The sequence below is a fragment of the Microcebus murinus genome, chromosome 17, assembly GCF_040939455.1.
Source record: "Microcebus murinus isolate Inina chromosome 17, M.murinus_Inina_mat1.0, whole genome shotgun sequence".
Classification (NCBI taxonomy): Eukaryota; Metazoa; Chordata; class Mammalia; order Primates; family Cheirogaleidae; genus Microcebus; species Microcebus murinus.
The window spans coordinates 59,804,078-59,831,910 of NC_134120.1; the positions used below are offsets into that span (position 1 = coordinate 59,804,078).

Below are 27,833 nucleotides of genomic sequence, written 5' to 3' on the forward strand. Positions count from 1 at the left end.
TGATCATTAAAAATTACGTGGATATAAGTTAAAGGTTATAAAAGGTTTATGAAAGTCTTATAGTCAAATTGCTTAAAATTAGGTGGATTTGTTTATAAGATTTTATTAAAATTAACTTTGATTATTAATACATTAATACAATAAAATTTGGTTTTCTCTTTTAAACTAGATTATCATATGATATTAATAGGAATAACAAAAGATTTTTTATTCCCCTTTTAATAAACCGAAAAAGCAAGGGGAAAAAAAAAAGGACACAGATTCAGCTTCCTTATAACTTGTACTGCAGTCTATCTATTAGGTCTTACACTTGTTTGAGATACTGAGTCTCCTTTCTCAAAATAAAAAAAAATAGGATTTTGGCATTTAAAAAATATATATATTTAAGTTATTAATTTGGCTTAATATTATAGTGACCTACAATCTTGTTTCATGACAAGTGTCTTATGATAAACAATTCATGACTTCCTACTTTTAAAGCTTTCATTAAAATATTTTATTTTATTTTTTATTTCGGCATATTTATGGGGGTACAGATTTCAAGGTTTCAATAAATGCTCATTCCCCCCCTACTCCCACAAGTCTGAGTCTCCAGCATGACCATCCCCTAGATGGTGTACTTCTCACTCATTATATATGTATATATCCGCCCCCCTCTCCCCAATACCCTATTACTGTAGTACCTATGTGTCCACTTAGGTGCTGCTCAGTTAATACCAGTTTGCTGGTGAGTATATGTGGTGCTTGTTTTTCCATTCTGGGGAAACTTCACTTAATAGTATGGGTTCCAGCTCTAACCAGGAAAATATAAGATGTGCTATATCACCGTTGTTTCTTAGAGCTGAATAGTACTCCATAGTATATATATACTACATTTTATTAATCTATTCTTGGATTGATGGGCACTTGGGGTGTTTCCACAGCCTTGTGATTATGAATTGTGCTGCTATAAACATTCGAGGGCAGGTGTCTTTTTTGTAGAGTGTCATTGGATCTTTTGGGTAGATGCCCAGCAATGGGATTGCTGGATCAAATGGTAGATTCACTTGTATCGCTTTAAGGTATCTCCATATTGCTTTCCACAGAGGTGGAACTAGTTTGCAGTCCCACCAGCAGTGTAGGAGTGTTCCTCTCTTTCCACATCCACGCCAGCATTTATTGTTTGGAGACTTTTTGATAAAGGCCATTCTCACTGGAGTTAAGTGATATCTCATTGTGGTTTTGATTTGCATTTCCCTGATGATTAGAGATGATGAGCATTTTTTCATATGTTTGTTGGCCATTCTTTTGTCTTCTTTAGAAAAGTTTCTGTTCAAGTCCTTTGCCCACTTTTTAATAGGGTTATTTGATTTTTTCTTGCTGATTTTCGTGAGTTCTAAGTATATTCTAGTTATCAGCCCCTTATCGGATGCGGAGGATGCAAAAATTTTCTCCCATTCTGTAGGTTGTCTGTTTACTTTCACGACTATTTCTTTGGCTGTGCAGAAGCTTTTTAGTTTGATCATGTTCCATTTATTTATTTTTGTTGCTGCTGTGATTGCCTTTGGGGACTTCTTCATAAACTCTTTGCCTAGGCCGATGTCTAGGAGAGTTTCCAACATTTTCCTCTAGAATTCTAATAGTTTCATACTGTAGGTTTAAGTCTGTTATCCCGCGTGAGTTGATTTTTGTGAGAGGTGAAAGGTGTGGGTCCTGTTTTAGCCTTCTACAGGTGGCTATCCAGTTTTCCCAGCACCATTTATTGAAAAGGGATTCTTTTCCCCAGCGTATGTTTTTGTCTGCTTTGTCAAAGTAAATTAGATGGCTATATGAGGATGGTTTTATATCAGGATTCTCAGATCTGTTCCACTGGTCAATATTCCTATTTTTGTGCCAATACAAGATTGTTTTAATTACTACAGCTTTGTAGTATAGTTTGATATATGGCATATTAATGCCTCCCATTTTGTTTTTGTTGCCTAGAATTGCTTTTGATATTCAGGGTCTTCTTTGGTTCCATACGAAGCGTAGCTTTCATTAAAATTTGGCCGGGCGCTGTGGCTCACGCCTGTAATCCTAGCTCTTGGGAGGCCGAGGCGGGCGGATTGCTCAAGGTCAGGAGTTTAAAACCAGCCTGAGCAAGAGCGAGACCCCGTCTCTACTATAAATAGAAAGAAATTAATTGGCCAACTGATATATATATGAAAAATTAGCCGGGCATGGTGGCACATGCCTGTAGTCCCAGCTACTCGGGAGGCTGAGGCAGAAGGATCACTCGAGCCCAGGAGTTTGAGGTTGCTGTGAGCTAGGCTGACGCCACGGCTCTCACTCTAGCCTGGACAACAAAGCGAGACTCTGTCTCAAAAAAAAAAAAAAAAAAAAAATTTAAAGTTACTAACAATAAAAATTCTAGTCAGTGCGTGTAAATCTATATATAAGGTGTACCAAAGAATAAGATTTTTCAGGCCGGGCGCAGTGGCTCACGCCTGTAATCCTAGCACTCTGGGAGGCCGAGGCGGGCGGACTGCTTGAGGTCAGAAGTTCAAAATCAGCCTGAGCAAGAGCGACACCCAGTCTCTACTATAAATAGAAATAAATTAATTGGCCAACTAATATATATAGAAAAAAAAAAGAATAAGATTTTTCAATAAGAAAAATTATAAAAATGTGTTATTAAAATAATATAACTTTGTCTAATTCAGAGGTTATTAAAGGGTTACATCAAAATAAATTGAAAAAAAAAACCAAAATTCCACTTGTGTGTAAAAAAAAAAGATGTAAAGGGGCAATGAATATAAAAATATATTTTTGGTAAGAAAGGCTAAACAGAAAGAATAATTTAAAAAAAGAATCTTGCATGAAATTTTTGTACTAAAATGGTTATTTAGGAAAAGGGAATGTTAGGACAAAATTGAAAATTTTAAGGTATGTTTTGTAGATGGTGTTCGGTACGTGCAGGTTGGGATAAAGTTTATAAAAGGAAATTTATTAAATAATTTTGGCTAAAATATCAATTTACTCTTTTTTTTTTTTTTTTGAGACAGAGTCTCGCTTTGTTGCCCAGGCTAGAGTGAGTGTTGTGGCGTCAGCCTAGCTCACAGCAACCTCAAACTCCTGGGCTCAAGCAATCCTGCTGCCTCAGCCTCTCGAGTAGCTGGGACTACAGGCATGCGCCACCATGCCCGGCTAATTTTTTCTATATATATTAATTGGCCGATTAATTTCTTTCTATTTATAGTAGGACAGGGTCCCGCTCTTGCTCAGGCTGGTTTCAAACTCCTGACCTCGAGCAGTCCGCCCGCCTCGGCCTCCCACAGTGCTAGGATTACAGGTGTGAGCCACCGCGCCCGGCCTCAATTTACTCTTAATAAAATGACATGATGTACTCATTTTGATTCTATAACATGTCTTTTATTTTTCCTTTTTTTGTTGTTGTTGAGACAGAGTCTCACTTTGTTGCCCAGGCTAGAGTGAGTGCCATGCCGTCAGCCTAGCTCACAGCAACCTCAAACTCCTGCTTCAAGCAATCCTCCTGCCTCATCCTCCCAAGTAGCTGGGACTACAAGCATGTGCCACCATGCCCGGCTAATTTTTTCTATATATATATTTGTTGGCCAATTAATTTATTTCTATTTATAGTAGAGATGGGGGGTCTCACTCTTGGCTCAGGCTGGTTTCGAACTCCTGACCTCGAGCAATCCGCTTGGCCTCCCAGAGTGTTAGGATTACAGGCGTGAGCCACCGCGCGCAGCCTATTTTTCCTTTTTAATATAAAAAGTAATGCAGTACAAAAGGTTTTTGTTTAATTTTGGTAATTGGCCTAAAAGAAACAAACATTTTATGCTTTGTCAGATAATCCCTATGCTCTCTTAGGTTTCGACTAACTAGAAAAACTAAACTTTAAAAAGGTTAAGATTTATATCCATATAACTTTATCACCTTTAGATTTAACTCTCTCTTCATTAAATTATTTTATAGTGGTTTGTGATTATATATAAACAAATGCTTTAAGCCTTTGATATCTGACAAACTTTCTAAAACTTAAATTCTAAATCCAGCCTTTTGACCTTAAACTAGCTTTTTATAGATCAGGATCACTAAAAGTCTAAGATAGACATTAGATTTATTTGATGTGTCAAAACTATCCAGGGAACATTGTCAAATATAAAATGGTGTTTAACTTTCTTTGGGCTGTACTTGAATAAGTTTGTTATTAATATATTCTAGTATTGTAAAATATTGACATGTCTTGGTATGTGTTATCAGTAATAATTGTGGTTATTATTTAAATTGCTATATGTCACAAAATAACCAATTTAGGCTGTCACTTGTCTCTAACCATGACTGGTCCAAGTTTTATCATCTTTTAAAATATTATTTTACTTTGAATCATCTCAGAAAGTGGTTCTTTCTGGCTAAGTCGAAAGTTGACTTCTTCAAGTAAAGGCCATGGAAAGGACTGACAAATCCACTTAAATACTGATTTCTAATAACTTTGGAGATTATATATACCACTGGACTAAAACAAAACAAACTTCCCAGACTTTAACTTTAATTAAAAAAACTGATATGACCATGAGTATAGCTAACTCAAACCTCATGAGACGGAACTAAATTTTCATAAAAAGACTCTTTTTTTTTTTTTTTTTTTTTTTTTTTTTTTTCTTTACCGATGACTCAACATGGAGTAAAAAGACTCTTTATTTAAAACATTACTAATTTTTTGTTTTGTTTTCCAGAGTCCTGACAAATTTTAAGTAATTAGCAAGTTCACCTGATCTCTGGGACCTAAAAACCATAAAATCTGCCAAAGCCCTGTTCAAATATCCTCCCTCTAAGCCAGGGAATATCACGGAAGAGGGCATGTCAGACTGTAAGGGCCAATTATGAGGGATGGAATTAGTTTAGACCCTCCTGATAAAAGAGGGACACATAAAAGCCTAAAGGAATACTGAATGAAATGCTTTGTCTTTTCAGGCCACATGCTGCAGATATCCATCCCAATCACAAAAGTTTTTTTCCTGCTTCTTATAGACTTAGAATTTACTGAGTGTAATTTTTATCAGTTATAGATTATACAAAAGAAAATATAATGAGTAATTTATCAGCGACCTTAGTATAAATTACTAAATTCCCTTAGCTTAAATGTTAATGATGCTTATGTTTGCTACAAGTCTACCACTAAACCCAAGAATAGAGTATCTCAATACTTTTAGGTAAATTAGTTTTGTAGCTTTGCCTTTGATATTTTGCATTTTATTCTTATGTCATCTAAAAGATTTTAGAGTATTAATGAGTGCCTGTGTACCTCTGATCCTGTTTGGCTTATTTAATTGGCTATAAGCCCCAGTTTGGCTCTTCAGTCCTCTTGGCCAGAAGGGTTCCACCGAGGGACTGGACGGATACAGGGCAGGTAGCCACACCACCCTGGCAACGGATGGGACAAAATAAAAGTTTGGCCATAGATTCTGCCTATAACAGATCTTGGCCAAAGGGGGGAATTGTGAACTAAAATGCTCACCTGCCCCCCACCTGGCTGACTAAATGAACCCCCTTGTGGCCAAAGGAATATCCTAGGGCAAAGTTGCCTGCCAGGAGGAAGGAGGTCAGACATGCCTTATCATGCCCTCCTCCCTCCTTGGAGACTTCCTTTGTTACCCATTAACAGGCCTAAAGGTATGCAAGACAAACCTGCAGGTCCTCAATTTATGCAACAAATGGTGGCTTATCTCTGGTAAACAGTTTATGTTAAAACATTCTAAGCCTTTAGACAAAGCTTCATGTCTTTAGCCAATTACAATCTGAAGAATCTTTATTTTTTTTTTTATTTATTTTTTTTTTTTGAGACAGAGTCTCACTTTGTTGTCCAGGCTAGAGTGAGTGCCGTGGCGTCAGCCTAGCTCACAGCAACCTCAAACTCCTGGGCTTGAGTGATCCTTCTGCCTCAGCCTCCCGAGTAGCTGGGACTACAGGCATGCGCCACCATGCCCGGCTAATTTTTTATATATATATCAGTTGGCCAATTAAATTCTTTCTATTTATAGTAGAGACGGGGTCTCGCTCTTGCTCAGGCTGGTTTTGAACTCCTGACCTTGAGCAATCCGCCCGCCTCGGCCTCCCAAGAGCTAGGATTACAGGCGTGAGCCACAGCGCCCGGCCTGAAGAATCTTTAAACCCACCTATAACCTGTAAGCCCTCCCTTCGAGATGGCCCACCTTTTGGGGCCAAACCAATATATGCTCCCACGTATTGATTGATGGCTTTACCAGTAATCCCTGTCTTTGAAATGTATAAAACCAAACTGTAACCCAGCCACAGTGAGTCCACTTGCCCAAGGCCTCTTGGCAGTGGCTCCGGGTCATGGTCCTCAAATTTGGCTCAAAATAAATCTCTTTAAAATTAAAAAAAAAAAATATATATATATATATATATATATTAGAGTATCTCGAGTGGGGCGGGGGGCAAGGGCAATATATGTAAGCTTAACAACATTTGTACCCCATATGAAATAAAAAATATATATGAAAAAATAAAAATATTAGAGTGAAGGAAAATCATGTCCTTCTCTCTACATCAGTTCTAATTCCACATGCACCACCCGAGAGTAGCATACTTGTAAAGGTGGACTAATAGAGTTATTCATCTTCTCTTCTAGGAGCTCCCTGAAATGGGTTAGAGTGAGACACTGAAGTAGTCTAGAAGAAAGGCACTGTTGGACTAACAAGGTTACATGACAAAGCAAGCCAGCACTTTTCTTGTGAGACGTAATCATGCCTCTTATCACGCAAATGTGTTCTGTTATGTTACACTTAGATATACTACTGCACAAAAGTAGTAAGAAAAGAGGAAACATACCACAATTCCCAGGGCCTTCAGTATATTAAGTTTGCACATAGGACAGGTACAATGTTCACTAAGCCAGGGATCTACGCAGGATTTGTGGAAAACATGCCTATAAAATAATGGAGAACTATGTTACAAATCATATGCTCAAAAGCCATTGGGTCAAATCAAAAGAAATGGAATTTTAATTAGTCTGTTTTCCCCCCTTTCAAGATATATTTGCAAGTCCCAAGAGACAAATATTGAGAATTTATTAAAATATAACTTGAAGAAAACCTCCTGAACCAAACTCACATTATCAATGGCACTGTCTAATGAGCACTGGTAGGTAGGATTTGGCTGTTTAAACTCTTTATTCCACCAAATTCCAAAAAAGACTCGAGGAAACTTAGAAAATTTATTAAGAATGAAGGTAATTATACCTTATAAATCAGTTATGTTTTCTATAATAGCATAGAAAAATGGAATTTCAAAAAGATATTAAATGAGGGTGTAGTCAAGAGTTCCCTCCATAATTACTTATTAGTTTTATGAAACCCCCCCACCTTTTTTTGAGACAGGGTCTTGCTCTGTTGCCCAGGCTGAATACAGTGGTGCGATCATAGATCACTACAGCATTGAACTCCTGAGCTCAAGTGATTCTCCCACCTCAGCCTCCCGAGTAGCTGGGACTACAGGTGTGTGCTACCATGCCGGCTAAATTTGTAGAGACAAGGTCTCACTCTGTTGCCCAGGCTGGTCTCAAACTTAAAGCCTCAAGTAATCCTCCTGCCTCAGTCTCCCAAAGTACTGGCATTATAGGAATGAGCTACCCCACCCAGCAGAATCCCTGTCATTTAAAACATTAAAAAAAAAACAAACTTCTAAGCAACTATGGTGAATGTTTTTAAGTCACAGGGCAGTTGGAACTATTTAAGGGGTGAACTATACCTAGAATCAAATGATACTTAGCAATTTTCATCTGCAATGTTGCAGGGGAAGATTTGTGATTTTCTCTCTTATTCAGGAAAGCTGAAAGTCACATCCTCACGACTGGAAATAAGTCAGTCATGGAGGGTTTTGCCTTCCAAAAAAAAAAACAAAACTTGGTCCCTTGGAAAGGGCAAAAGACTTTGAAGGAGCTGGAGCTTTCAGAAGATGTAATGGAGCCTGATGAAAGCCCAGAGTCCTGGCGGAACAGGGAAAGGGTGGGTGCCAGGACACACGCTCAGGGCAGCTTTGGAAGAAACACTATCATCTGTGTTTGGGATAAGATAAAAGAAATTTTGAGAATGATACCAAATTGAAGCCTTTATAATTTTGTGAATTTATAAATTTAATCTTATTTATAGCTGTTTAGAAATGCAGTTTTGATTTAAAAAGAGGTCTAGAAAACTATTTTTACTGAGATTTTGAATAAACATTCATGCTCACAGCTTCAGCCTGAATCACACACACACACACACACACACACACACACACACACCCACACACACACACACCCACCCACACCCACACACACACCCATCAGCACTTTGATAGCTGTATACTCATTTCTTTGGGGTAAGATGATGCTGAAGAATGAATTTATCAATCTAGTTTTAAACTTAAGAGTTAATGGAATTAACCAGAACCATCATCCCTGCAGGCTTTTATATAAACTTTAAGGTTTTTACTTGAGGAGCGGAATGCCACCAGTCCCTACCAGTACACAGGGGAGAGGTAAACTCACTCGGTATTCATAAAGCATCACGCCCCTTTCTTGCAACCTGCAGCCACACATGTGAATGCTCCCAGAGTGAGGTGCAGGGCTGCTCACTGCAGGCACAGCCTGCAGCTGGGGGTGGCCTCAGAGCCAGTGTTGACTGTGCAGCAGAAGCCAGCTGTGCCGATGCTGGCTATGGTCTAGCAAAGACTAACTCAAGGCTTCCTAACCCTTTTAGGGGACACAGACCCTTTTATATCTGACATAAATTATAGAACTTCCCCCTAAAAGTCACAAGGATGCATCTGCCCAATACCTTGCATCTATTTTATTGAGGTCTATGGATCCCTGTGGTTTTGGTCAGTGCTAGGTGGGGTAGAGTGGCTGGGGAGGTGGCCCAGGCCAGGATTCTGTGGGGTGGAGGATGGGATCTGGCTGGCCGACAGCAGGCAGGAGGGGTGAGGATATGTGACCCCTGACCAGGGTGCAGGAGTGGGACAGCAGGGGTGGCCTGGGGGTGGCACAGGGTTTGGCTCTGGTGCTCCCTGCTCCAGTGTTTCTGTTTTTCCCTTTTCTTATCTTGCCTTTCTTTTCTTACTATTCAGAAAGAACAAAATGGTTTGATCTCCAGATTTAACTTTTAAAGCTACATGAGTTTTCTGTTTCTTTACCTTTAAATTAATTATAAATGGATTTTCCTTATGTTGGGGTTCCTGAGTAACTGGTTGATCGAAAGAAAAAGCGCCTGCCCCATTTTACTACATAATTACAATCTCTCCTCTATTCTGTGACATAATGTAATGAAAAACCACAAAGACTAACCGGTTTTCTGGGGACAAATTTAGAAAACCTCCCTTCCTTAGCTAACTTAAAAATCTAAAATATTTTTTCTCTTTAAAACCCATTTTCCTTTTGGCTCCACCTCCTCACCACCAGCCCCACCCCAGCCCACGAACACCCTCAATCCTCCCCAGTCTTCTCCTGAAGACCCACTGATCTTCCCAGCGCCTTACTCCTACACCTCTCGTGCCTCTCGGCCACAGCACAGCCCTTGCTATAGAAATGAAAGTGGGGACTGCTCTTTCCCCGCTAGCCTGGCACGGCACCCTTCTCTGGCCTGCCGCCGATGGGCTGTGGGCAGCTGCCCTGAAAGGGGTGCCTTCTCTTCTTCCTCGCCCCTTCTCGAACCCAGTTATTTCCGCCTCCTCAGCACTGCAGCTTCACAGAACTCCTTGGCCCTCCCTTCCTTCTAGCAAAGCTCTGCTGCTACAGCCGCAGGGGGCCGGCAAGCCACCTCTCTGACTCTGGGCAGCCTCAGCCACAGATGGCAGGCAGGGAGGGGAGGGGAAGGTGTGCTCCACTGGCCTTAGGAGGTGTCTGGAGTGAAAATGAGAAACTACGTGGCACACGCAGGGAAGTGCCAAGCACTGTGCAAACAGAAGGTATTATTAACATCAGAGCAGCGTGTTTCCCGCAGACCCAAACGAGGGGTCAGAACGCCGCATGCCCAGGGTGTCCTCATCAGCTGGAAGGCAGCACCAGGGCAGGTATGACCTTAAAACGAAGCCCCACTCCACTCAAGTAATAAAAACACACACGGAGGCAGACGAGGGCCAGAACATTTGGGCTGGGTGGTGTATGTGACGGAAGCATATGATGGGCTGAGGAGCAGTGCAACATGAAAAGGCCAAGCGTGTGAGAGTTTCAATGAAAAAGTCCTTTATTCCTCTAAGAAATACTTTGGGATACAGAATGTGAAACGTATAGAACCTCCCAACAACACTGAAATTCAGTGCCCTCCCCCCTTCCTGCTTCCCACACCTGCCACACGTCAGCGTGAGGAGCGCTGGGGTGGGGTGAGGACGCTACACGGGAGAGGCGTTGTTCTCACAGCTCTGCAGCCTCTCGGTGCCATGTAAGAACCTGGCAAACATAAAAGGACCCAGGGTTATTAAATGTCAGAGACAAGAACTCTTTCCCGCTGGCTGGCTGGCACAGTTTCAGCAGGCCCCTCTGCAGTGGGGTGGCCGCAGGACGCCTCAGCAGCTGGCAGCCCGGCCCTTTTGGCTCCCAAGGAGGCATCTGAAACATACGGCCATCCGAGCCGCTGCACTCTGCTTCTGAAAACAGATTGTACACTACTAAAAAACTTTGTGGTTAGCCTTTAAATAAAAGAGGCCTAAATAAGGTGACAGATTTTCAGCCTCTAAGACATGATAGAGAACATCCACAGGATGATCAACTAAAATCAGCAGACAGGAGGAAGACCCTGAATGCCAACCGCCAGCTATCCACAGGAAGCTAATGTGACAGGACAGAAAGGAAAGGTCATGTGACAAAAAGCAGCAATCCTTAATGGGGCTGACAGCTATAGATAGAAAGTCCTAGTCTGGCTTGTTAAAAATTAAGGACAGACACAAAGGCATCTGGGCTTGTCTTCCTCCCCGGCTGAGAAGAAGGAGAGGCAGTGGGTACAGATCCTTTCCAAGGGCTGCTGTGACAGGGAGAGGTTGTAGGGAGGTATTTGGAGGGTGACGGGTTTGAAGCAAGTTTTTTTTTTTTGAGACAGAGTCTCGCTTATTGCCCAGGCTAGAGTGAGTGCCGTGACGTCAGCCTAGCTCACAGCAATCTCAGACTCCTGGGCTCAAGTAATCCTTCTGCCTCAGCCTCTCAAGTAGCTGGGACTACAGACATGCGCCACCACGCCGGCTGATTTTATATATATATATATTGGCCAATTAATTTCTTTCTATTTATTGTAGAGACGGGGTCTCGCTCTTGCTCAGCCTGGTTTCGAACTCCTGACCTTGAGCAATCCGCCTGCCTCGGCCTCCCAGAGAGCTAGGATTACAGGCGTGAGCCACTGCGCCCGGCCTTGAAGCAAGTTTTTTTTTTTTTTTTTTTTTTTTTTTTGGAGACAGAGTCTCACTTTGTTGTCCAGGCTAGAGTGAGTGCCGTGGCGTCAGCCTAGCTCACAGCAACCTCAAACTCCTGGGCTCAAGCGATCCTCCTGCCTCAGCCTCCCAAGTAGCTGGGACTACAGGCATGCGCCACCATGCCCGGCTAATTTTTTATATATATATCAGTTGGCCAATTAATTTCTTTCTATTTATAGTAGAGACGGGGTCTCGCTCTTGCTCAGGCTGGTTTTGAACTCCTGACCTTGAGCAATCCGCCCGCCTCGGCCTCCCAAGAGCTAGGATTACAGGCGTGAGCCACAGCGCCCGGCCTTGAAGCAAGTTTTAAAAAGTAGGAAATGCTTGAGTGTGACTACATGCTGACGGGTGCAGACTGGAGGGACATCTGGAAAGAGCAGGCAGCCAAGAGGACAAGGTCCCTGGGAAGAGAAGAAGTAGCAGCAGCCCAGGGCAGGCAGCACGCCTGGACAGGAGGGCCGCTGGGTGCAGACACAGGCATGCATGAGGGCCTAGGGTCAGGAAGCTGAGGGAATTATGACCATTATTTTCTCTGGGAAGTCTTAGAGACAGAGTCTTGCTCTGTCACTCAAGCTGGCATACAGTGATTATAGCTCACTGCAGCCTCAAAATCCTGGCCTCAAGCTTTCAGAGTGCGGGGATTACAGGTGTGAGCCACTGCACCTGGCCTTCTCTGGGAAGTTAGTGGTGAAGTTATCTGCTGAGAGTGAGGAATGAAGGAGTGAATTCAGGTGTTCAAGGAGAATGAATATACACCAGGAAATGCTGCTGTGAACAAGGACAGCCAACCATGGCATGGGAAAGCTCTTGGCAGCGCTGTGGAGCAGCTCTGTCTGTCTAGCTGCTCAGAGTCCTTTGGGAAGACGGTGAGGGAGCAGAGCTGCTTAGCACCGTGAGACGTAAGAAGCTATAGTAGTTAACACCCAGGCTTGGTTTCAAAGACCATATGGACAAAAGCAGAAGGGAAGGTATTCAAGGCACAGGGAAGGCTACAGCAGCAGCACAAGGTAAATGCTAATGCAAAGGCATGTGAATGGCACCCATCGGAAAGAGGCCTGAACATGTGGGGTAAAGACATCTGAGCACAGCCATTCTCTAGTCAGTGGTTCTCATCTGGAGACATTTTGGTCGCTGTAAATGTGTGTGTGTGCGGCAAGCTACTGGCACCTAGTGTGTAGAGGCCGAGGACACTGCCAAATAACCCACAATGCACAAGACAAACTCCCGCTGCAAGCATCAAACAAAAAATTATCTGGTCTGAAATATCAACAGTGCCAAGGCTGAGAAACTCTGCTCTGGGTCAAAGGTTGTCACAAAATGTTGCTCAATGGGCAAAGTTAATTTTTACTACACCGGAGAAACATACTGTCATTATAATTTCAGTGAGGTGAAATGTTTTGCTGAGCAGGATGAACACTGTCATTCAGATAAAGCCACAAGTTGTTGAGATGTGAGATGTAAGAGTAACATATGTCAGCTTGGCTCCAAAGCAACATGGAGAACATGGACACATGGTCCAGTGAAATAAAGACCTAGTACAAGTGAACAGTGCCCTAACTAGGGGTGCAAAGAAATTCCATTGAGTTTGCAAACAAATTCTAATATTCAAAAGCAGAGCACAAATACAAAGATTGAGAGCCACTTCTGTGGTGGCAGGTGCAGCCATGGAAAGGGTTACGTTCAGCCAAGGCTCTGGATTCCAGTGGAGGGGCCTTGCACCATCGGAGTCACTCAGGAACAATAAGCAGGCCCAGGCTCCACTTGGGTGTGTTTCTGAAACCACCCCCCACCAGACTCTGCTGCACAGTCAGGTTTGAAAGGTGCTAGACTGAGTTAAGAAACTCAGAATGAAACTTTGGAAAAGCCAATGTGTAAGAGACAGAATGGGAGCAAAGTTCTCAGAATAATCTATTCTAGGCTGAGGCCCCTGAGGAAGACATTCCCATTTTAGCAATAACCTCAAATGGTGTTGGAGGCCTTTGTTCTTAGGTACCAGAAGGTTCCAGCAGATCCTGGGCTGAAATAGGAAGACAGAATTTGGAAAGACTTAGCTTCTTCCTGGTCATTCCGGTGTCAAAGCAGGCAACATGTATTCTATTGGTTCTTTTCCTGATCTGCACTGGTGTGCATATTTCCTATGGCCTCACGGTGTCAGACTGTAAGTGACTACAAGTGAAGAAACACTAGTCATTACCTGGTTTGATTTTCTATGGGATAGCTTACATCTAGTTTTATAGGTTTTCCTTTATATGTAAATCAACTGACCTGACTACCGGAATCCTGGCTTTCTATTTCCAATCGACAGTCAGAATTGTACATTTTAATGTTTCACATTCTGTAGCTTGGGATAGAATCATGGTAGAAATCAACATGCTTATAAAGAAAATTTGCCCTTTTTAGCACAACAAAGTACAGAATATTCTCCTTTTGGAGGGAGGTCCCATATAAGGAGAATGGACATTAAAGACAGATCTTTATATCTGCTATTTCTGGATTATGTGACCCTGGGAACTGCTACTAGCTGGCTCACCATCCTTCACTCTGCAATGAATGAGGAAAAAAGTAGCTTCTTAGGACCGCTGGAAGAATTATAGGAGGCAGTAAATGTAATCTGCACACAGCAGAGTACCTGACCTAGGGCAGGCATGAAGCAAACATCTGTCCTCTCACTTTGCATAATCCAGGTTCAGAAAAAGATTTAATCCAAGTCCCTCGAGTTGTAGCTCCCTGAGCCAGGTGAGTCCTGTGGAGGTCTCACGGGAAGGCCTAGTGATGGACTCTGATTTAAGATGGAGAGGAATGAGGGGCTGTTTTGAAACTCACATAAATCATAGTGTTTAAGGGTGCTTAAGGCCAGCCTGGGCAATACAGTGGCACCCTCCCTGTCTATCAAAAAAAAAAAAAGAAAAGGAAAGAAAGGAAGAGAAGGAAGGAAAAGAAGGAAGGGAAGGCAGGAGAGAAATCACAGAATAAAAATTCTTGACCTTAATACTCTTAGGTTATGGTGTGCCTAGAGGCTGTGCCACATGTGCTTAGAGACAAGGCTGTCAAGTCAGCTCTTGTGAAGGCGGCGCTGCTCCCTGCTGACCTCAGCCTCACAGCGGGCAATGGGCAGCAGGTTTTGGCCTGCCAGAAAGAATGGGGTAGGTGGTTCTCAAAAGCAAGTGAGACACCCACTCTGAAATGGAGACACACAAAGCACAATAATATTATTCTTTTTCAAAGAAAGAAACCTGACATACTTGCAGGGTAGAATCCGGACAACATCGTTCTGTTTATAGCTCTCTATGCAGACTGCACAATGATCAAAGTCTGGGTCTGTTTCCTGTAACAAAAAGCAAAGGAACAAAAATCACATGCTGAAAGTACATAAATGGTGGAGATACAATTCAGCTAAGAATTTTCCTGTAGCAACTATGATAAACAATGGTTATACAGAGAAAATTATTAAAAATAATTTAATATATTTTCATTTGCTTAACTATATCGACCCAAATTATATCTAAGCCAATCTATTTTGTTTTAAAATTATGTTGTAACAATCTCTACTAATTCTGTTTATGGTAAATCAGAATTCTAATCTTTCCAAGATTCCTATCAGCTATCACCTTGGAGTATCACCATTTCCCTCTCCTTCCCTCCTTTCTACCACACTTCTCATTTGTCTAAATCTGTTTTACAAACTGGGTCTTCATCAGGATGCTCACTAATCACATCCCTAAGTACAGACAGGAAGGATGGTGAGCCCCCAGGAGACTGCTATCCAGGGACCACCCCAAGTCCAGGAGCTTGTGTACTGGTCACAGACTTGGGATAGAGAAGAGTCACTACCAGACTCCATGGTGGGTCTTTACCAACAGTCACGAAGCATCAGCCAGGTGTTTGGGCACAAGGTTAATGGATTTCCATCCTCCTGGAGCAGAAGGGGTTCTGCCTGAGTGGTCAAAAAAATGAAACCTAAGCCAGGAAAGGTATGACTATTTGCTATGTCATTGCCACTTGGACTGAAACTCAGCGGACAACTCTTGGCAGGACCAGGAGGTACAAGCTAAGATGAAAAATTAAAGGAAATATAGTTTTGGCCTGGCCTGGGGTACAAGTAAGATGGGTAGGTTAGATGAGCTCCACGGAATTTCAAACCAATGTGACAGCTAAAGGCTACCAGGCCAAGAAAGCATTTATACTGGTTACCACTCCTCTGGGGTTAAAGTATAACTGTCTTGATTTTTTTCCTTTTCTCTTTCCTTAGTATATAATGAATTTCACTAAAAATGTCTCTACCTTCTGAAGCTGTGTCACAGGCAACTAGATATGGTGATGTCAAGACAATGGGAATAAAAATGGGTAAAGTCCAAGAGAGTGGTAAAACTTAGGAAGACCAAGAATCATCTGAAATTATCCTTCCAGCCTGAGTTCTCTGTGTTAAATATTAGAGTTGGATATGGGGCAGGAGACAGTTTGGTTTATGCCTTTTGAGATGCAATTTTTTCATCTAGATAATTTTTTTTTTTGAGACAGAGTCTCACTTGTTGCCCAGGCTAGAATGAGTGCCATGGCGTCAGCATAGCTCACAGCAACCTCAAACTCTTGGGCTCAAGTGATCCTCCTGCCTCAGCCTCCAGAGTAACTGGGACTACGGGCATGCGCCACCATGCCCGGCTAATTTATTCTATGTATATTAGTTGGCCAATTAATTTTTTTTTTTTTTTTTTTTTGAGACAGAGCCTTGCTTTGTTGCCCAGGCTAGAGTGAGTGCCGTGGCGTCAGCCTAGCTCACAACAACCTCAAACTCCTGGGCTCAAGCAATCCTCCTGCCTCAGCCTCCCAAGTAGCTGGGACTACAGGCATGCACCACCATGCCCGGCTAATTTTTTCTATATATATCAGTTGGCTAATTAATTTCTTTCTATTTATAGTAGAGACGAAGTCTCGCTCTTGCTCAGGCTGGTTTCGAACTCCTGACCTCCAGCAATCCACCCGCCTCAGCCTCCCAGAGTGCTAGGATTACAGGTGTGAGCCACCGTGCCCGGCCATCATTCTAGATAATCTTGAATACATTGAATGTAGGGTTTAGCATTAAGGTGCTATTTTGTCCTTCTAAAAGAGAAGCAATGGTCTACCACAACTTGAGATCTGACTAGGGAACTCTGGTTAGAGGTCTCAGCAATAGCCTCTTGTCACTGCCTCCTTGATTTGGTCTCCTCAAGCCATCAGGCCCAACCCTGACAAACTGCTTAATCCACTGTAAAGAGTGCTCTGTATTAGGTGGATTCTCTCAAATGTAGGTCTTCCATTTTCCATTTAACTGGTGAAGAAACAAGAGGCACAGTAAAGTCACAGGAAGTATAGGAAGAAAATGCACATAATCTCTTGGCTATTTAATATACAAACTGCCCCATTAGAGGGCTTTGAAAATGTATGCTAGGTTTTAGCAGAAGAAAACTGCAGAGAAACACTGCCAGTAGTCTAGTGATAGAAATAATGGCAGGAGCTTGAAGTTCAGGAAAGCTGGAGGGCTGTCTGAAAGGCTTGCACATGGCAGGCACACTAAGAAGAGACAGTAGTTCAAAATAAAGTATTAGGGAGTATACCTGAAGAAAACAATAATCTAACAAATGACACACAAACAATTAGGGTGTATTCTTTCCCACCAAACAAATAGATTATTTTTATAGTGCTAAAGTTATTTCATTACTGTACCTTATCACCCTTTTTCACTGTTCTGGTTGTCAATTTACTGATGGCTTTCTTGGCTGCATCTCCAAGACGACGCTGTGAAAATTGCAAATACAGACATTAAGTGTACGATCTCTGAATGTCCTTTATTTTTAAACAATTAAAAGTATAAGGTTTCTATTTTTCTACATCCTTCTCCATGTCAGTAAGAGGATCCTTAAAAAGCAATTAAAAAGTTAGAAGGGCTGGGCGTGGTGGCTCATGCCTGTAATCCTAGCACTTTGGGAGGTCGAGGTGGGCGGATTGCTCAAGGTCAAGAGTTCAAAACCAGCCTGAGCGAGACCCCGTCTCTACCAAAAATAGAAATAAATTAATTGACCAACTAAAAATATATATACAAAAAATTAGCCGGGCAGGGTGGCGCATGCCTGTAGTCCCAGCTACTTGGGAGGCTGAGGCAGGAGGATCGCTGAGCCCCGGAGATTGAGGTTGCTGTGAGCCAGGCTGACACCACGGCACTCACTCTAGCCTGGGCAACAAAGTGAGACTCTGTCTCAATAAAAAAAAAAAAAAAAAAAAAAAGTTAGAAGAACTGGCAGCTGTACCACAGATTCAGCATTCTGAATAAAAAATGTATATAGTGAAAAAGTCAGGTGTTATAATCACTGTTGCATTTTGTGTTTAATAAACATTTGATATATCACACATTATCAAAATGTACTTCTTATACACCCTGAAGCCCCTACCACAGCTCTAGTGGCTTTCCTATCCGGCTTCCGAAGATGATCATGACCAGGTATGTAAACACGGTCTTAGGAAATGACACGCCTGATGTTCCCTGAAACTGCTCATCATGTCACCAACCGCAAGAGAGAGACACAGTCCTGAGCTCTGCCTCTGGCTATGCTATTACTATGCTCGGTATTTTAGGAAGGTGCAGTTACTTTTCTAGGTTTCAGTTGTTCTGATTTATCGAAAGGCTTAATAGAGAATTTCCAAGGCTAGATTTACCAGACACCCTGCCAGACATTGCTATGCTAGCACTGCTTAACACCAATGACCCAAAGATGAAAAGACAGCACCCCCTAACCTTGCAAAGTCACCTGAAGTGGGAAACAGTTAATCTGATGGTATACAATAGAGCAGGCAACCAGGTGGGCTTGGACGTGGCAAAGGATAAACGTCAGGGAAGCTTTCCAGCAAATAAGGTCTGAGCCAAGACTTGGAAAGCCGCATAGGAAGGAGTTAGATAGGAGAAGCACAGGGCTGGGGAGGGGGATTCTAGACAAAGGAATGGTCAGGTAAAGACAACAGGTATGAAGCACAGGATACAACAGAAAGTACGTGTCTCCATAACCCCAAGCTGAGCACAGGTGGTGCTGTTCAAAGTAGAATGCCCTGTGAGGAAGAGGGCATTTAATACTCACACAGAACCACAGGTGCATCGGAAGGGAGGGCACTCTACACACAACTAGATCCCTAGCTGTGGGAAGAGGCAGATGCTAAAGGAGCAAGGTAGGGAACAAAACAGGGGAGACATGGATTCCACCATGAGAATCAAATTAAAAACCATAAAGACAGTTAAGATAAATTTTAGAAAAATTTAAAAATACACAAAAGAGAACAATTTAATCAAGCCTTCCCTATTTATCATCTAACTTCAATTATCAATATATTACCTATATTTTTCATGCATTCCCCATCTTTAGTGTGTTAGAGGATTTTAAAGCTGAGCACAAGCGTCATATAATTGTACCCAAAATCTTCAGTACACATCTCTAACACATACAGGCTTTTGTTAGATGTCACTGTCTTATCCAACAAAATTAACAATATTTAATCAACATCATCCAACACTTAGACTATACTACTACAATTTCTGAGGTTGTCTACACGATGTCTTTTAACAGAGGGCTAGTTTGCATCAGCATACAAAATCCACACAAGGCACTAAGTTGTGAAGTATCTCAAGGCTCTTGTCCTCTGAGTCTCCTTTAAACAGCCTTATGGAGACATAATAGACTTAAAAGAAACTGCACAGGCCAGGCTTGGTGGCTCACAGCTCCAATCCTAGCACTCTGGGAGGCTGAGGCGGGTGGATCATTTGAGCTCAGGTGTTCGAGACCAGCCTAAGCAAGAGCGAGACCCCCGTCTCTAACTAAAAAAATAGAAATTAGGTGGACAACTAAAAACATACATATAGGCCGGGCGCTGTGGCTCACGCCTGTAATCCTAGCTCTTGGGAGGCCGAGGCGGGCGGATTGCTCAAGGTCAGGAGTTCAAAACCAGCCTGAGCGAGACCCCGTCTCTACTATAAATAGAAAGAAATTAATTGGCCAACTGATATATATATAAAAAATTAGCCGGGCATGGTGGCGCATGCCTGTAGTCCCAGCTACCCGGGAGGCTGAGGCAGAAGGATCACTCGAGCCCAGGAGATTGAGGTTGCTGTGAGCTAGGCTGACGCCACGGCACTCACTCTAGCCCGGGCAACAAAGTGAGACTCTGTCTCAAAAAAAAAAAAAAACATACATATATAAAAAAAGTTAGCCAGGTATGGTGGTGCATGCCTGTAGTCCCAGCTACTCGGGAGGCTGAGGCAGAAGGATCGCTTGAGCCCAGGAGTTTGAGGTTGCTGTGTGAGCTAGGCTGATGCCACGGCACACTAGCCCAGGCAACAGAGTAAGACCATCACAAACAAACAAACAATCAAACTGCATATATTTAAAGTCTACACTTTTGTTATCATGACCTGACCTAAGAAAACATTAACAATTAAGGCAGTGTGTCTATTACCACCCCCAATTTCTTCACGCCCCTAATCCCTCCCTCCTGCCACCCTACCACTACCCTGTCCCTCCATGATCTATTTTTTGCTACTACAGTTATCATTTTCAAGTGCTTTATATAAATGGAACGACACAGTATGCATTATTTTGTGTGTGGTTTCATGTACTCAGCATAATTATCTTGAGATTAATCCATGTTGTTGTATGTATCAATAGTTTACCCCTTTCCAATGTTAAATAGTATCCCATGGTATGAATGTACCAAAATTTCTTCATTAGTTCAACTGTTAATGAGACATCTGCACTATTTTCCAGTTTTGGGCTGTAATGCATAAAGCTGATAACATTCTTTACTTATATAAGCACTACAATTCTTTGTATGGACATACACTTTCTTTTTGCTTGGGGTAAACACTTATGAGAGGGCTTGTATGATAGGTGTCTGACTTTTATTTAAGACACTGGCAAAGTATTTTCCAAGTGAATGTACTATTTTGTATTTTCAGCAGCGATGCATGAAAATCACACTTTCTCCACATTCTCATTAAAACTTGGCATAGTCATTTTCATTTTGCCATTTTAATAGGTGCCTAGTGGCATCTCCTTACAGTGTTTTCTTTTTTTAAATTTTTTCTCTAAGATAGAGTCTCGCTCTGTCACCCAGGCTAGCGTGCAGTGGCATCATCATAACTCACAGAAACCTCAAACTCCTGGGCTCAAGTGATCCTCCTGTCTCAGCTTCCCAAGTAGTTGGGACTACAGGTGTGTGCCACGATGCCCAACTAATTAGAAAACATTTTTTTTGTAGAGACTGGGTCTCACTATGTTGTTCAGGCTGGTCTCAAACTCCTGACTTTAAGTGATCCTCCTACTTCAACTTCCCAAGTGCTAGGATTATAGGCGTGAGCCACCGTGCACAGCCTACATTAATTTTTGAATGTTAAATCAACCTTGCATTCCGGGGATAAACACCACCTGGTTGGCTGGGTTTGGCGGCTCACGCCTGTAAGCCTAGCACTCTGGGAGGCTGAAGTGGACAGATCGCTCAAGGTCAGGAGTTCAAAACCAGCCTGAGTGAGACCCCGTCTCTACTAAAAAAATAGAAAGAAATTAATTGGCCAACTAAAAATATATATACAAAAAAATTAGCCGGGCATGGTGGCGCATGACTGTAGTCCCAGCTACTCGGGAGGCTGAGGCAGGAGGATTGCTTGAGCCCAGGAGTTTGAGGTTGCTGTGAGCCAGGCTGATGCCATGGCACTCACTAGCCTGGGCACAAAGTGAAACTCTGTCTCAAAAAACAAAAAACCCCAAAAAACAAAAAAACAACACCTGGCCATGATGAATTGTCCTTTCTCTCTATATATATTTAGATATGATTTGCTAAAATTTTGTTTAGAATTTTTGAATCTATGTTCAAGAGGGATTTTAGTCTGTAGCTTTCTGTTTTTCTAATGTTTCTGTCTGGTTTTGGTATTAGGAATGATGCTGGATTCACAGAATGAAATGGGAGGTGTTTCTACCCTTTTTAGTTTTCTTTATAGGTTGAGCATTTAAAATCCGAAATGCTCCAAAGTCTGAAACTTTCTGAATGCCAACATGATACCCAAAGGAAATGCTCTTTGGAGCATTTTGGATTTTCAGATTTGCAATGCTCAGCCATTAAGTTTAATGCAAATACTCTAAAATTTGAAAAAATCTGAAATCTGAAACACTTCTGATACAAAATATTTCAGATCAGGGATACTTAGCCTATAGCTTGTTTAGAATTATTACAGTTGACTTTTGAACACAGGGGTTAAGGAGATCGACCTCTAGCACAGTAAAAACATCCATGTACAACTTTTGACTCTCCAAAAACTTAAGCACTAAATAGCCTGCTGGCTGCAAGCCTTACAGATAACTAACATAAACAGTCAATTAACATATATTTTATATGTATTATATAGTGTACCCTTACAATAAAGTAAGCTAGAGAACAGAAAAATGCTACTAAGAAAATCATAAGAAAGAAATAATATATTTACTATTCACTAAGCAGAAGTGGATTGTCACATAAAGGCCTTCATTCTCACTGTCTTCACACTGAGTGGGTTTAGGAAGAGGAAGGGTGGGTTTCGTGGAAGGGGAGGCAGGAGGGAAAGGAGCACTCAGTGAAACTTTATGGAAATACATGGTAATTTTGGTCTGATGTTTTTGCTTTTTCATTTCTTTAAAAATGTTTCTATAAGGTACCAATCCTAATGTTTGCTCTAGTTTCATTGCCTGTAACATAGAAGGGTCCATGTTGTAAAAGTCAAAAATGGTCCTGAATAACCGGAACCCTTCTGCCACACTATCTAAAGTCAATTTGCTTTCTTGCACTAATTTTTCTATGTCTTCTTCATCATCGATGGAAGCACTTGTCTCTGTAAAGCTGTCTTCTATTATTTCCTGTGGTGTGGTGTCTATTTACTCTTGAACTTCTCCTAGATCTACATCTTAAAATCCTTTACCCCCCAACCTTTTTTTTTTTATTTTTATCATATCCACAATCTCTTTCATGATTTCCTTGATGGGCTCTGTCATAAATCTTGTTAAGTCATGCACAACATCTGGACAGAGTTTTGCTTGTAGGAATTTCTTGGGGGGGGGGCCTTGATGACTTTCACAGCTTTTCCAGTAACAACAATAGCATATTCAACAGTATATAAAGCAATCCTCTAGTGATGTTCTACCAAGATGCTCTTCTATAGCATTAACAGTCCTTTCATCAGCGTACTATGTGTAATGAACCGTACCACCCCCCCCATCTGGAGTCTGATTAAAGACGTTGTGTTTGGAGACAAGAAGACCAAGCAGAAACCTTCCCAGTTGAACTCATGGTGTTCTGGGTAGCCAAAGGCATTATCCAATATCAAAAGAACTTTATTTATTTATTTTTTTTTTTGAGACAGAGTCTTGTTTTGTTGCCCAGGCTAGAGTGAGTGCCGTGGCGTCAGCCTCACTCACAGTAACGTCAAACTCCTGGGCTCAAGCGATCCTCCTGCCTCAGCCTCCCAAGTAGCTGGGACTACAGGCATGCACCACCATGCCCGGCTAGTTTTTTCTATGTATATTAGTTGGCCAATTAATTTCTTTCTACTTATAGTGGAGACGGGGTGTCTTGCTCTTGTTCAGGCTGGTTTTGGACTCCTGACCTCGAGCAATCCGCCCGCCTCGGCCTCCCCAGAGTGCTAGGATTACAGGCTTGAGCCACCCCGCCCGGCCTCAAAAGAACTTTAAAAGGCAGTCAGTCCTTTACTGGGTAGGTACTTACTAACTTCAGGGACAAAGAACCAATGCAACCAATCTAGAGAAAGGGTTCTTGCCTTCCAGGCTTTCTTACTGTAAGACAGAAACTGGAAGATGGTGCTTTTCCCTTTTCCCTTCAGGGCTTGGGGGTTAGCAGCTTTATAGATGAAGGGGGTCCTGATAATAAAATTTGCATAAAACAGTAGAAGTAGACTCTCTTTCTGCCTCAAATCCTGGCAGCTCTCTTCTCTTCCTTACTAATAAATACCCTTTGTGATATTATTTTACAAATAGGGTGCTTCTGTAGACATTAACAACCTCTTGAGGCTGGGTGCGGTGGCTCACGTCTGTAATCCTAGCACTCTGGGAGGCCGAGGTGGGCGGATTGCTCCAGGTCAGGAGTTTGAAACCAGCCTGAGCAAGAGCGAGAACCCGTCTCTACTATAAATAGAAAGAAATTAATTGGCCAACTAATATATATAGAAAAAATGAGCCGGGCATGGTGGCGCATGCCTGTAGTCCCAGCTGCTTGGGAGGCTGAGGCAGCAGGATCGCTTGAGCCCAGGAGTTTGAGGTTGCTGTGAGCGAGGCTGACGCCAGGTCACTCACTCTAGCCTGGGCAACAAAGTGAAACCCTGTCTCAAAAAAAAAAAAAAAAAAAAACACCTCTTGAGGTAAATATCCTTTTTCCCCAACAATTGTCTTAATGGTTACCCTGACATTTTTTGAGCCAAATCCTTTGTAAAATTTTCAAACCAACCTTTGCTGGAATTAAATTCTGCAGCTTTAGATCGTTTTACTTTTCTCTTAAGTTGTCATATAATGACTTCATTTTCTCTCTCATGGAGTCTATGAGACTTTCTTACAGCACTCTTGTACCCACATAAAAGGTGCAAAAGATATTTCACTAAAAGTGCAAGGTTTTTTGTACCTGCTGGCATAGCTGGAGGGATACCTGCACAGTTTTTTTTTTGTTGTTGTTACAGTAGTTCTTACCCTGTATTCATTCATCATGAAATGGCAGACACCTATAGTAGCAGACCTCAAGCTACAGTATGTATAAGTAATGCAATTTTTTCTTGTGCTTCTTGGGAATACATCAAGCATCACAAGAGATACTTCATATGGATCCCATGGTGTTATTTAAGATTGCACTAAACACAATGAAAAGTATGCAAAAACCACAAAAGATTGCTTCTACTACGAAAATTCACTAAAGGGATGAACTGCTTAGGAGGAGAGATGATGACTATCAGGTGGCGATTTCAGTGCACACTCATGGCAGTGCTTGCGGCAACAGCAATAGTAGATGGCTACAAAATTATTATATTAATACAGTATGTACTAAAGTAAACTTTAAAAACTTATGATTTAACACTGCATCCTTTTTTTTTTTTTGAGACAGAGTCTCACTGTGTTACCTGGGATAGAGTGCCATGGCATCAGCCTAGCTCACAACAACCTCAAACTCCTGGGCTCAAGCGATCCTACTGCCTCAGCCTCCCAAGTAGCTAGGACTACAGGCATGCACCACCATGCCCGGCTAGTTTTTTCTATATATATTAGTTGGCCAATTAATTTCTTTCTATTTATAGTAGAGACGGGGTCTTGCTCTTGCTCAGGCTGGTTTTGAAGTCCTGACCTCAGGCAATCCGCCCGCCTTGGCCTCCCAGTGTGCTAGGATTACAGACCTGAGTCACCGTGCCAGGCCTTATTTGAAGTTTTGAAATTACAAATTCAATTTTCTTTATAAACATATAGCTATTTCTCCTAGCACTTTGGCAGGCTGAAGCAGGAGGATTGCCAGAGGCCAGAAGTTCAAGACCAGCCCGCACAAGAGTGAGACTCTGCCTGCACAAAAAATAGAAGAACTAGCCGGGTGTGGTGGCTCTCGCCTGTAGTCCCAGCTACTCAGGAGGCTAAGGCAGGAGGATGGCTTGAGCCCAGGAGATCGAGTGAGCTATGATGACATCACTGTACTCTATCCCGGGCAATAGAGTGAGACCTTGTTTCAAAAAAAAAAAAAAAAAAGGCTGGGTGCAGTGGCTCAAGTCTGTAATCCTAGCACTCTGGGAGGCCAAGGCGGGCAGATTGCTCGAGGTCAGTTCAAAACCAGCCTGAGTAAGAGCAAGACCCTGTCTCTACTATAAATAGAAAGAAATTAATTGGCTAACTAATATATATAGAAAAAACTAGCCAGGCATGGTGGTGCATGCCTGTAGTCCCAGCTACTCGGGAGGCTGAGGCAGGAGGATCTCTTCAGCCCAGGAGTTTGAGGTTGCTGTGAGCTAGGCTGATGCCACGGCACTCACTCTAGCCTGGGCAACAAAGTGAGACTCTGTCTCAAAAAAGAAAAGAAAAGAAGACAGGAGAGGGAGAGGGGGAGGAGAGGGAGAGGGAGAGGGAGAGGGAGAGGGAGAGGGAGAGGGAGAGGGAGAGGGAGAGGGAGAGGGAGAGGGAGAGGGAGAGGGAGAGGGAGAGGGAGAGGGAGAGGGAGAGGGAGAGGGAGAGGGAGAGGGAGAGGGAGAGGGAGAGGGAGAGGGAGAGGGAGAGGGAGAGGGAGAGGGAGAGGGAGAGGGAGAGGGAGAGGGAGAGGGAGAGGGAGAGGGAGAGGGAGAGGGAGAGGGAGAGGGAGAGGGAGAGGGAGAGGGAGAGGGAGAGGGAGAGGGAGAGGGAGGAGAGGAGAGGAGAGGAGAGGAGAGGAGAGGAGAGGAGAGGAGAGGAGAGGAGAGGAGAGGAGAGGAGAGGAGAGGAGAGGAGAGGAGAGGAGAGGGAGGAGAGGGAGAGGGAGAGGGAGGAGAGGGAGGAGAGGGGGAGGGGGAGGGGGAGGGGGAGGGGAGGAGGGGAGGGGAGGGGAGGGGAGGGGAGGGGAGGGGGGGAGGGGAGGGGAGGGGAGGGGAGGGGAGGGGAGGGGAGGGGAGGGGAGGGGAGAGGAGAGGAGAGGAGAGGAGAGGAGAGGAGAGGAGAGGAGAGGAGAGGAGAGGAGAGGAGAGGAGAGGAGAGGAGAGGAGAGGAGAGGAGAGGAGAGGAGAGGAGAGGAGAGGAGAGGAGGAGGAGGAGGAGGAGGAGGAGGAGGAGGAGGAGGAGGAGAGGGGAGGGGAGGAGAGGAGAGGAGGAGAGGGAGAGGGAGAAAAGAAAAAGAGTGAGTAAGCAGGTGAAACTGACAGACCCTGTGGAGGCACAAGGGAAGAGAGTCCAGACTCTGAGCTAGGTGACCACCACCTAGCTGTGTGGGAGGGCCACCACGTCAGATTAGGGAAGCTCAAAACGCAGAGTGCAGGTGCTGGTGCAGGCACAGGTCAGCCTTCATCAAGCTCTATCTAATTAGAGGTCTCTCACAAATACTTGGATATAGTCCTTTCTACCTCTGAATTATCAAAATCTCTTACAGCAAAAGTAAAAAAAAATCTTTTCTCTGCATTTGATATTAATGTCAATACCTTTTCTGCAATATTTTTCTTTGATCTTGGCTTCAGTACTTCCACCTTCTTCTGAATTATTCCTTGAGTTTTTAATCCTTCCTTCAGCATTTCCCATCACTTTGTGACAGGTGTATCTCAGGCATAGGTGTGTGTGCATGTGTGCATGCATGTGGATATGTGTAATTGGGTCTCTGACCTGAATTTGTTTAAAAGCCAATATTTTTTTCTCTTGGTTCTAATATTATTTCTACCCTACTGACTCTCCTTTTTTTTCTTTTCTTTTTTTTTTTTTTTGAGACAGAGTCTCACTCTGTTGCCCAGGCTAGAGTGAGTGCCATGGCATCAGCCTAGCTCACAGCAACCTCAAACTCCTGGGCTCGCTCAAGCGATCCTTCTGCCTCAGCCTCCCAAGTAGCTGGACTACAGGCATGCACCACCATGTCTGGCTAATTTTTTCTATATATATGTTAGTTGGCCAATTAATTTCTTTCTATTTATAGTAGAGACAGGGTCTCGCTCTTGCTCAGGCTTGTTATGAACTCCTGATCTAGAGCAATCCGCTCGCCTTGGCCTCCCAGAGTGCTAGGATTACAGGTGTGAGCCACCGCGCCCGGTCTCTACTGACTCTCAAATACAGGCATGCACCACCATGTCTGGCTAATTTTTTATGTGTTTCATTTTTAAGATGAAACACAAATTCCTTTTATGAACATCACTTACATTCACCTAAACACCAGGCCATTAAAGTCACTGGGTTTTCGAAGTGTGGTCTCTGGAGCAAAGGCATTAAATCTACATTGGGTGCTTATTATTAAATAGTAATACAAAATGATAATGATGTTTATAGTAAGTAAGATTTATTCAGTACATACCATGTGCTAGGTACTGTTCTAAGTCCTTCACATGTACCGACTCACATAACCTTCACAATCATTTTATGAGAAAGGAAATACATTATCCATATTTTGCAGAAGAGACTGAAGCACAGAGAGATTAAGTAATTTGTCCACATCGAAGCCTGGTGAGTAGGCTCCATCCAGACCTGCTAAACTAGCGGGCAGGGGTACTTGGGAATTTATAAATTTAACAAGTGCCCTCCCCTCAAAAAAGGAAAAAGAGCTCCCACATGACTTCTGTACATGAAAGTCTGAGGCTCACTACACTCAGTACAAACTACCAACTGTGCTGTCCAGAGCGTTTTCCCATGATGCTTACATACTTATTTTCTAAC

At 42.8% G+C, this 27,833-nt stretch overlaps 1 protein-coding gene and 1 long non-coding RNA gene across 6 annotated transcripts in view; both read right to left on the minus strand.

The window, feature by feature from the left end:
- RNF130 (ring finger protein 130) overlaps positions 1-27,833 on the minus strand; it is a 131,166-nt gene that overhangs the window by 37,984 nt on the left and 65,349 nt on the right. For 4 of the 5 annotated variants that reach the window (XM_012790070.3, XM_075993732.1, XM_012790071.3 and 1 more), the window contains exons 4-6: positions 17,143-17,214; positions 14,685-14,767; positions 6,835-6,931 (exon numbers count right to left, since the gene is read on the minus strand). In XM_012790070.3, the coding sequence (XP_012645524.2) occupies positions 6,835-6,931; positions 14,685-14,767; positions 17,143-17,214 (252 nt within the window). Of the gene's footprint in view, positions 1-6,834; positions 6,932-10,208; positions 10,430-14,684; positions 14,768-17,142; positions 17,215-27,833 lie in introns of those variants that run through there. The other variant, XM_075993733.1, reaches the window with a different exon arrangement.
- LOC142861597 (uncharacterized) lies at positions 1,391-6,828 on the minus strand. Its single transcript, XR_012912831.1, has 2 exons — positions 5,288-6,828; positions 1,391-2,334 (listed from the first exon to the last, which is right to left on the minus strand). It is a non-coding gene; the product is annotated as an uncharacterized LOC142861597 (long non-coding RNA).